The sequence below is a fragment of the Argentina silus genome (assembly GCF_951799395.1).
Source record: "Argentina silus genome assembly, contig: scaffold_216, whole genome shotgun sequence".
Lineage (NCBI taxonomy): Eukaryota > Metazoa > Chordata > Actinopteri > Argentiniformes > Argentinidae > Argentina > Argentina silus.
The window spans coordinates 50,001-61,004 of record NW_028152912.1 but is presented as its reverse complement, the minus strand read 5'-3'; the positions used below and the strand labels follow the sequence as shown (position 1 = coordinate 61,004).

General features: G+C 48.8%; 1 protein-coding gene across 1 annotated transcript in view; it reads left to right on the top strand.

The window, feature by feature from the left end:
- Positions 1 to 7,726: 7,726 nt before the first annotated feature.
- exoc3 (exocyst complex component 3) overlaps positions 7,727 to 11,004 on the top strand; it is an 11,671-nt gene continuing 8,393 nt past the window's right edge. The window contains exons 1-2 of the mRNA XM_083697800.1: positions 7,727 to 7,822; positions 9,392 to 9,578. Of these exons, the coding sequence (XP_083553926.1) occupies positions 9,435 to 9,578 (144 nt within the window). The 5' untranslated portion in view covers positions 7,727 to 7,822; positions 9,392 to 9,434. The remainder of the gene's footprint in view (positions 7,823 to 9,391; positions 9,579 to 11,004) is intronic.

The following is an 11,004-nucleotide window of genomic DNA, read 5'->3' as shown; positions in this document are numbered from 1 at the left end:
AGCAGGGAGAGAGGGATAGAAGAGAGAGGGATAGAAGAGAGAGGGATAGAGGGATAGAGGGATAGAAGAGAGAGAAGAGAGAGAAGAGAGAGGGATAGAGGGAGAGAAGAGAGAGGGATAGAGGGATAGAAGAGAGAGGGATAGAAGAGAGAGGGATAGAGGGATAGAAGAGAGAGGGATAGAAGAGAGAGGGATAGAGGGATAGAAGAGAGAGGGATAGAAGAGAGAGGGATAGAAGGAGAGAAGAGAGAGGGATAGAAGAGAGAGGGATAGAGGGATAGAAGGAGAGAAGAGAGAGGGATAGAAGAGAGAGGGATAGAAGAGAGAGGATAGAGGGATAGAAGAGAGAGGGATAGAGGGATAGAAGAGAGAGGGATAGAAGAGAGAGGGATAGAGGGATAGAAGAGAGAGGGATAGAAGAGAGAGGGATAGAAGAGAGAGAAGAGAGAGGGATAGAAGAGAGAGGGATAGAAGGAGAGAAGAGAGAGGGATAGAAGAGAGAGGGATAGAAGAGAGAGAAGAGAGAGGGATAGAAGGAGAGAAGAGAGAGGGATAGAGGGAGAGAAAGAGAGTAAAGAAAGAGTGTTTTTGCTTCACAGCTTCTGCAGCGATCTCCCTCAACAGTTTGACCTGAGTTGACCTGACTTGACCTGACTTGACCCTGACTTGACCTGACTTGACCTGACTTGACTTAGTTTCATTCATGCTGAGTTGTGGTGAGATGGCAGAGTTGTTGGTGAGATGGCAGAGTTGTTGCAGATCGTAACATTGAAAAAGGAGTGAGTGATTTGTAGTTCAACGTTCGGCAGAAAGTGATAGACGTGTCGTTTTAGGGATCCTTGCCCCCTGTAGGGGAGGACCTCCCTCACCTGTGACCTCCCTCACCTGTGACCCTCCCCCACCTGTGACCTCCCTCACCTGTGACCTCCCTCACCTGTGACATCCCTCACCTGTGACCTCCCTCACCTGTGACCCTCCTCACCTGTGACCTCCCTCACCTGTGACCATCCCTCACCTGTGACTCCTCACCTGTGACCTCCCTCACCTGTGACCTCCCTCACCTGTGACCTCCTCACCTGTGACCTCCCTCACCTGTGACCTCCTCACCTGTGACCTCCTCACCTGTGACCTCCCTCACCTGTGACCTCCTCACCTGTGACCTCCCTCACCTGTGACCTCCCTCACCTGTGACCTCCCTCACCTGTGACATCCCTCACCTGTGACCTCCCTCACCTGTGACCTCCTCACCTGTGACCTCCCTCACCTGTGACCTCCCTCACCTGTGACCTCCTCACCTGTGACCTCCCTCACCTGTGACCTCCCTCACCTGTGACCTCCTCACCTGTGACCTCCCTCACCTGTGACCTCCTCACCTGTGACCTCCTCACCTGTGACCTCCCTCACCTGTGACCTCCTCACCTGTGACCTCCCTCACCTGTGACCTCCTCACCTGTGACCTCCTCACCTGTGACCTCCCTCACCTGTGACCTCCCTCACCTGTGACCTCCTCACCTGTGACCTCCTCAACAGAACCATTAGAGTCGGCGTTGTTTCCTTTCTGCTTCGGGTCGAGGCCGCTACGTTTTGTGGCTTGTTCTCTCTTCCCCGTGAGAGGCTGAAGTGTTGCATGTTGTATGTAGATGTTCTATTGAGAAAAGGAGTGAGTGATTTGTAGGGGGGATATTGCCCCCCCCCCACGCCCTGTAGGAGAGGACTATGTGATGGGGAGCCTCTACAGTGCCCAGGAGCCAGACGGCGTCCCCCAGGAGCTCACCCCCTTCCTCTCCCGCTGTTTCGTAGCCCGCGTACGATGCCTCCTAGACAGCACCTCCGGCTTCCTGGTAAGGCTGCGGGACTCGTCTGTCAATCAATCAATCAATCAATCAATCAATCAATCAATCAATCAATCAATAATGACTGAGAGAGTCTAGTCAATCAATCAATCATTCATATCTATATGAATATCTATGTGTGTGTGTGTGTGTGTGTGTGGGTGTGGGTGTGTGTGTGGGTGTGGGTGTGGGTGTCTGTGTGTCTCCCAGAGCATGCAGTTCCAGGGCAGTCTGAAGTTCCTCCAGGGTCAGAAGAAGCGGTTCTGAGGCGGGGGCGCCCCTGCCCCCCCAGCTGGCCTTGTTCTGTGTGGCAGTGCCCCTGGCCATGCCCCCCATCACGGAGCTCAAGGTCAAGAACAGCCTGGCGCTCAGGGGCAAGAACAAAGGCTCCGTCATGGCAACCCTGCAACGGAGGTGATTATTTTTATTTTTTTACAATTCCTCTCAATAAACTTTATTTAAACAGAATTCCTAACAACCTAAGAGGTTGGTTATGGAAATAAAATCTTGAAATGTGAACTTTATTTTATCTCAAAAGGGCAATTGCAAGTATTGTGGAGGTGCCGTTTGCGACTGAGCATTTAATGAAGATAATCAACTCCACTTTGTTGTTGTTGTTGTTGTTGTTGTTATTGTTGTTGTTGTTGTTGTTGTTATTGTTGTTTATCTCTCAGTCAGAAGAGGCACCACTCTCGGGGGTCATGTGACAGCAGGGACTTCCTGCTTCTCAATTGGTCGAGCAGCGCAGCAACCAGAGACCCCTCCCACTACACCCCCTGGACCCCCCTGTCCAAAGACCCCCTCAGGTACCTGGACTGATCACAGGGGAGGCTGGTGGGGGTAGAAATCGGAGGACAGGCTCATTGTAATGCATGGAATGGAATGAGGACACGTGTGTTTGATACCGTTCCTCATTCCGTTCCATGCGTTACAATGAGCCCGTGAAACACATAAATACACAAAACAGAAGTAGAAACCAAAATCAATAAAATCAATAGACAGTGCCTACAGTCCATTAGACGGAGTGGACACTCTGATCTGGCCCCCTGCCTGCCACCAGCCCTGGTAGCTCGCCGTGATCGTATAGTGGTTAGTACTCTGCGTTGTGGCCGCAGCAACCCCGGTTCGAATCCGGGTCACGGCATTGTGGAACAATGTCACGGCAAAAGGGTTGTTTTTGATGGGTCTCCCCCTCACGGTCTCTTAGGGTGGTCTGTCTGGTCTGTCTGTCTTACTGCATATAGATATAGGGGGTTGATTTGTGTACTATCGATTCCATCGTTACAGTACGGTTGTTTTTGATGTCTCCTCTCACTAGTCTTAGAGTTATCTCTAGATCGGGGTTAGGGTTAGTTATCTCTAGATCACTAGTCTTAGAGTTATCTCTAGATCAGGGTTAGGGTTAGTTATCTCTAGATCACTAGTCTTAGAGTTATCTCTAGATCACTAGTCTTAGGGTTATCTCTAGATCAGGGTTAGGGTTAGTTATCTCTAGATCAGGGTTAGGGTTAGTTATCTCTAGATCAGGGTTAGGGTTAGTTATCTCTAGATCAGGGTCAGGGTTAGTTATCTCTAGATCGGGGTTAGGGTTAGTTATCTCTAGATCGGGGTTAGGGTTAGTTATCTCTAGATCAGGGTTAGGGTTAGTTATCTCTAGATCAGGGTTAGGGTTAGTTATCTCTAGATCGGGGTTAGGGTTAGTTATCTCTAGATCAGGGTTAGGGTTAGTTATCTCCAGATCAGGGTTAGGGTTAGTTATCTCTAGATCAGGGTTAGGGTTAGTTATCTCTAGATCGGGGTTAGGGTTAGTTATCTCTAGTCTAGCTGTCAAACACAAACTGTCTTCAGCACAACAACACAAACTAGAGACGAGACCAGACGTCGGTGAGGAAGACACACACAGCAGGCCCGAACCACACTCACACAGAGTACAGCACACACACACACACACACACACAGCAGGCCCGAACCACACTCACACAGAGTACAGCACACACACACACACACACACACACACACACACACACACACACACACACACACACACACACACACACACACACACACACACACAGCAGGGCCGGACGATGGAGGTAGAAATCGGAGGACGGGCTCATTGTAATGCATGGAAGGTATAAGGAATGGTATCAAACACACCTATCCTCATTCTGTTCTATGCGTTACAGTGAGCCCGTCCTCCGTTTTCTACCTCCGTTGATTGGGCCTGTGCTGTGTGTGTCTTTGCGTTTGACAGCTAGACTAGTGATCTAGAGATAATGTTAAGACTGTGAGGAGACATCAAAAACAGCCCTTTTGCCGTGACATTGTTCCACAATGCCGTGACCCGGATTCGAACCGGGGTTGCTGCGGCCACAACGCAGAGTACTAACCACTATACGATCACGGCGAGCTACCAGGGCTGGTGGCAGGCAGGGGGGGCCAGATCAGAATCTCCAATTGTATTGATTTTGGTTTCTACTTCTGTTTTGTGTATTTATGTGTTTCATGTACATGTTTGTGTACTGATTCCATGTATTCACATATTGTGACGGTGCAGCTTGAAGTTAACAAAGATACATTTCCCCTAAAGTTTTACCTCATCATATCACACCTCAGGTACAATAACAATAAAGTTTTATCTCATATCAGGTATAAGAACAATAAAGTTATAGGTCATAAACAGGTACAAGAACAATAAAGTTATAGGTCATAAACAGGTACAAGAACGATAAAGTTTTATCTCATAAACAGATACAAGAACAATACAATTGTATCTCGTCTCACCTCAGGTACAAGAACGACGGCTACTACCCCCAGGAGGAGCCCCTGAACTTCTGCCTGTCGTCCCTGGGGGGCCCCAAGGCCCCGAGCGTGGACCACCTCTGGGACGTCCGGCTGGCCTCCGCCACCAGGAAGACCCCCAGCAGCAGCTACACCCTTGGGCCGGGCAGGCAGGGCAAGTACCCCATCCCTGGGAAGCCTGAAGGGTACCACCCAGCCAGCAGGCACGACGCGGCCCAGGGCAAGCTCTATGGAGGAGGAGGAGGAGGAGGAGGCAGGGGGCTCCACAACCCTGATGTGGACAGCTACTGCGAGGATGGAGGGATGAAAGCGGACGGCCGGTACCTGAGCCACCTGGACTGCTACAGCGGCCTGGCGCTGCCCGATACCACCATCAAGACGGAGAACGACTCGGACTCAGAGAATGGGTGCCACCTCTACAACCTCCCCCACAACAGAGCCTCTTGGGTGGGGGACGGGAAGCAGCGCTACCCCCTGGTAGGAGGCGGAGGTGGGGGCGGAGGGGGGTACTCCTCAGAGGAGGCCCAGGTGAAGGCAGAGGCGGACTACTACGAGCAGTACACCACCTGCCAGAGGAGCAAGAACAGCCTGAGCCCCTCCACCCTCAATGGACACCACAAATACACCGCCGGATCCAGCAGACTACCCAAGTGTGTCCTCAACAAGGATCTGGCCCAGTTTAGTCCCCACAGGATATCCCACCTGGACCCCCTGGGTACCAGCCAGTTCAGTCCCCACAGGACGGCCCACCCGGACCCCCTGTGTACCAGCCAGGGGGCTACCTGCATGGAGGGACATGTGTACGGGAATGAAAGAGTGGACCAGAAGGATTACATGCAGCAGGACCACAACAGCAAACTGGGGTACGAGTTCAGAGGTCATGGCCTAGTCCACTCCATCAAGAGGGAACCCATGGACTCCCCCCCGTGGTCCCATGGCAGCCATGACATCAGCCAGATACCCCTGCAGAGAAACATGGTCCCCAACCGTACGATGGAATCGATAGTACACAAATCAACCCCCTATATCTATATGCAGTAAGACAGACAGACCAGACAGACAACCCTAAGAGACCGTGAGGGGGAGACCCATCAAAAACAGCCCTTTTGCCGTGACATTGTTCCACAATGCCGTGACCCGGATTCGAACCGGGGTTGCTGCGGCCACAACGCAGAGTACTAACCACTATACGATCACGGCGAGCTACCAGGGCTGGTGGCAGGCAGGGGGCCAGATCAGGGTGTTAGCATGAAATATGACCTGCTAGCCACTAGCTAGCTACACTAAATACACAGACATGGCAGCCGCTTTATGCGTCTGTCAGTTTTGAAATGTCCAGCATTTTTTTAGCTCGCTACTAGTAGTGACTGATTATCATGGAGGAGAAATATCTGTGTGAATCGCTAGTTTGCTAGCTGCTAAGCTAACACAGAGGTTCGCCTCAGACAACATCTCTTGTCCCCTACCCGACTTCTTATTTTTATTCATATGTATACACTACAATAATGACACGGTTTATTAAGTAATTTATACTCAACTCAGGTCAATAAACAGTGTCACAAAGACAGGAATTAGAATAGAAGCAATGGAGATTTTTTGGTATGAAAGGTAACTTTTATGTATATGAAGCAACATGTAAATATCACATTTGTTGAGGTAAATCTTTGTGTTTTTGTGACTATGTACTTGTTAGTTTGACTGTTAATAAAAACAGTAAGGTACACAAAGACCTTTTCCATCCTCAGTGGACTTCTTGTATTGATAGCAGCAGTCCACCAATTAAATATGTAAGAAATGACAGCCTTGCATTTTGAGGATGAATACAGAGATTTGGATTCAATTTCATGCAACATGATGCTTTTGAATTCTCAAAAAGGAGCCAGTCATCTATCATATTATAACATGAACTGTGTTTTCATCGTACAGTGTATTTTATGGAACATTACAACTAAGAGAGGTTATTTTATTTTGTATCAATTATTCAAATCATCACATTACATTTTTAATCCACCCGTTATTTTTGCTTTGGTTTCATGTGATGTCATTAGTCATTTGAATGAGATAACTCGATTGTTTTTATTAAAAAACATTGACAGATTTAATTAATGTATTGTTTAACAGTGAGTGTCATTTTGTGTTTTGAGTATTTAATAATGTAATTCAATAAAGATTCACTATTACACACATTTCTGTCTGAGATTCTCTCTGAACGTCAGAATTTATCGCACAAAAAATACTGTTGATTTATACAGCGTTTCTTTCAATTAAATGCCTTTTCTTGTTTTCTTTTTTGAGGAATAAAATCAGTCATTTCACCTTTTCCATGAGCAGGACCTGCCTTCACTGTCCTGCCTTCCACTGTCCTGCCTTCCACTGTCCTGCCTTCCACTGTCCTGCCTTCACTGTCCTGCCTTCACTGTCCTGCCTTCCACTGTCCTGCCTTCACTGTCCTGCCTTCCACTGTCCTGCCTTCCACTGTCCTGCCTTCACTGTCCTGCCTTCCACTGTCCTGCCTTCACTGTCCTGCCTTCACTGTCCTGCCTTCCACTGTCCTGCCTTCACTGTCCTGCCTTCCACTGACCTGCCTTCCACTGTCCTGCCTTCCACTGTCCTGCCTTCCACTGTCCTGCCTTCACTGTCCTGCCTTCTGCACCTCAGCCATCAAACTGCAGCCGAAACTAACGCACTTCTGTTTTATAGATCTATTTTAGGATGGACATTTTTTGGATTACACGTTTAATAAAACACAACGCAAAGACAACAAAAGAGTTAATTAATAATGGCGAGGTGAGGTCTTTAACATTAATAAAACAGTATTTTATAGTAGTTATGTGTTCGTTGGAATTAAATAGTTCATGTGACATCAATTACACTATTAATTGTCCATTCTAAAACATATTTAAAGTTATTCGATACAACAGATTGTCTTAAAAACAAGTGAAAATAGTTTTCACAAATATCAATTAATCAATCAATCAATAAATAAATAGACAAATTAAAAGTGATATTTCTCCATGTTGGTGATGACGCCGTTGCTGCGCAACCGTGACGCTGTCAGACACGCGCCGGTCAGCTGCTCCTGGGCGGGGCACGAGGACCGTCAACCCGGAAGAGGCAGGAAAACCGACCCGTGTTGTTGTTGATCAACTGAACCAACCTTTTACTTGTAATCCAGACTACTGGAGTTGGTGAGAATCCGTTTGTTCTGCTCTGTAGTGTGTTTAGTGTTTTATATAACGGGGAAGCGTGTGTGTGCTGTACTCTGTGTGAGTGTGGTTCGGGCCTGCTGTGTGTGTCTTCCTCACCGACGTCTCGTCTCGAGTTTGTGTTGTTGTGCTGAAGACAGTTTGTGTTTGACAGCTAGACTAGAGATAACTAACCCTAACCCTGATCTAGAGATAACTAACCCTAACCCTGATCTAGAGATAACTAACCCTAACTCCGATCTAGAGATAACTAACCCTAACTCCGATCTAGAGATAACTAACCCTAACCCTGATCTAGAGATAACTAACCCTAACTCCGATCTAGAGATAACTAACCCTAACCCCGATCTAGAGATAACCCTAAGACTAGTGATCTAGAGATAACTAACCCTAACCCCGATCTAGAGATAACCCTAAGACTAGTGATCTAGAGATAACTAACCCTAACCCCGATCTAGAGATAACCCTAAGACTAGTGATCTAGAGATAACTAACCCTAACCCCGATCTAGAGATAACCCTAAGACTAGTGATCTAGAGATAACTAACCCTAACCCCGATCTAGAGATAACCCTAAGACTAGTGATCTAGAGATAACTAACCCTAACCCCGATCTAGAGATAACCCTAAGACTAGTGATCTAGAGATAACTAACCCTAACCCCGATCTAGAGATAACCCTAAGACTAGTGATCTAGAGATAACTAACCCTAACCCCGATCTAGAGATAACCCTAAGACTAGTGATCTAGAGATAACTCTAAGACTAGTGATCTAGAGATAACTAACCCTAACCCCGATCTAGAGATAACTCTAAGACTAGTGATCTAGAGATAACTAACCCTAACCCCGATCTAGAGATAACTCTAAGACTAGTGAGAGGAGACATCAAAAACAACCGTACTGTAACGATGGAATCGATAGTACACAAATCAACCCCCTATATCTATATGCAGTAAGACCAGACAGACCAGACAGACAACCCTAAGAGACCGTGAGGGGGAGACCCATCAAAAACAACCCTTTTGCCGTGACATTGTTCCACAATGCCGTGACCCGGATTCGAACCGGGGTTGCTGCGGCCACAACGCAGAGTACTAACCACTATACGATCACGGCGAGCTACCAGGGCTGGTGGCAGGCAGGGGGCAGCAGGCATGGGCCCAGGGTGAAACCTGCCCTGCTAGCCTCTAGCTAGCTACACGGAAGCGAGCAGCTGCTTGATGCGTCTGTCAGCTCTGAAATGTTCAGCATTTTCCTCGATAGCGACTCGTAGTGAAGCAGGCTGGTTGTTACGGAGGAGGACTGTCGGTGGTGCGCCGGTCGCTCAGCTGACAGACCGAGGCAGTGACCCAGGCTAATATAGGTGGATACGGGCAGTGACCCAGGCAGTGACCCAGGCTAATGATCGGTGGACACGGGCAGTGACCCAGGCTAATGATCGGTGGACACGGGCAGTGCCACTGAGTGACAGCACAGTTGTAGCTCGTTAGCTAGCTAGTTAGCTGTGGTGCTCTCGGTGTCCTAACTGATCCTCCGCCTCTGTGTGTCCAGGTCTGAGGCTCTGATTCTTGGCTGATCAGGTCCGCACTTCGCTATGGAGGAGACGAACCGGGAGGCGGTGGCGACGGCCGTGCAGCGGGTGGCCGGGATGCTGCAGCGGTCCGACCAGCTGGACAAGGTGGAACAGTACCGGCGGAGAGAGGCGCGGAAGAAGGCGTCGGTGGAGGCCCGGCTGAAGGTAGGAAACCGGGCTGGCTGGTGGCTGAAACGGTAGCTAGCTAGCTGGCTAGGGGCATTAGCCTGGATCCAGACCTGTGTGATCTTTAAACACCTCCTAGGATGTCATTGTCCGACCTCGGCGAAAGCAGGAGTCGGTGTAAGAAAGTAAAACGACAGTGACAACTTGTGTGTTTAAGGAATGTTTGACTTGTATGTCAGGCAGCAGAGCAGGTCCAGACTCTGGGTCGTAGTCGTGTCTTCCCCACTGATCTGTCACCCGGTCTGTAGACAAACCATCACCATCCTCATGTCATACCCACCTGTATGTTCATTAGTTTGATGGTTCTTAGTCACACTGAACTTGATCACTCACCATCACTGGTGGTGAAAACCAGTTCCAAACGGTAGCATGTCTCCTATCAGGCTAAAACGGTAGCTGGCTAGCTCGACACATTAGCCTGGTTCCAGACCTGTGTTCTTTAAACAACTCCTGAGATGTCATGGTCCAACCATGCAACTGGAGCGGAGGTGATTAGGAACCTTGCTCTTGTGATGAGGTAGCCCTGTCTGAGACGTGTGTAAACTCAAGCGTCACCTTGAGGATGTCCTCTTGGCGTAATGGTAGACGCTTGTGTGTTCCGTGTGGGAGACCCGGGTTCGAACCCCACCCGTCACACAAACTCTGTTCAGATCTTGAGTGAGGCTGTCGACTGCACATCCTCCACTTAGTAGTTTACTCTCTCCTCAGGGGAGGCTGGTGGAGGTAGAAATTGGAGGATGGGCTCATTGTAATGCATGGAACGGAATGAGGAATGGCAAACATGTGTTTGAAACCATTTCTCCTCCTAGTAGCTTGAACAGTAAAATGCTGGACATTTCAAAACGTCAAGCAGCTGCTCATGTCTGTGTATTCAGCGTTGCTAGCTAGTGGCTAGCAGGTCAGATTTCATGCTAACACCCTGATCTGACCCCCTGCCTGCCACCAGCCCTGGTAGCTCGCCGTGATCGTATAGTGGTTAGTACTCTGCGTTGTGGCCGCAGCAACCCCGGTTCGAATCCGGGTCACGGCATTGTGGAACAATGTCACGGCAAAAGGGCTGTTTTTGATGTCTCCTCACAGTCCCCTGGCCTCTGGTCCTAGCACAGGTGTGTCTTCTTATGATGACTGACGTACAGATGATTCACTTACCGAGACAAATATATGAGACCAGACGTCGGTGAGGAAGACACACACAGCAGGCCCAAACCACACTCACACAGAGTACAGCACACACATGCTTCCCTGTGTATGTAAACCACTAAACACACTACAGAGCAGAACAAACTGATTCTCACCAACTCCAGTAGTCTGGATTACAAGTAAAACAGGCTCATTCCATGCATCACAATCAGCCCGTCCTCCGTTTTCTACCTCTACCAGCCTCCCCTTGATTTGCCTATCTGAT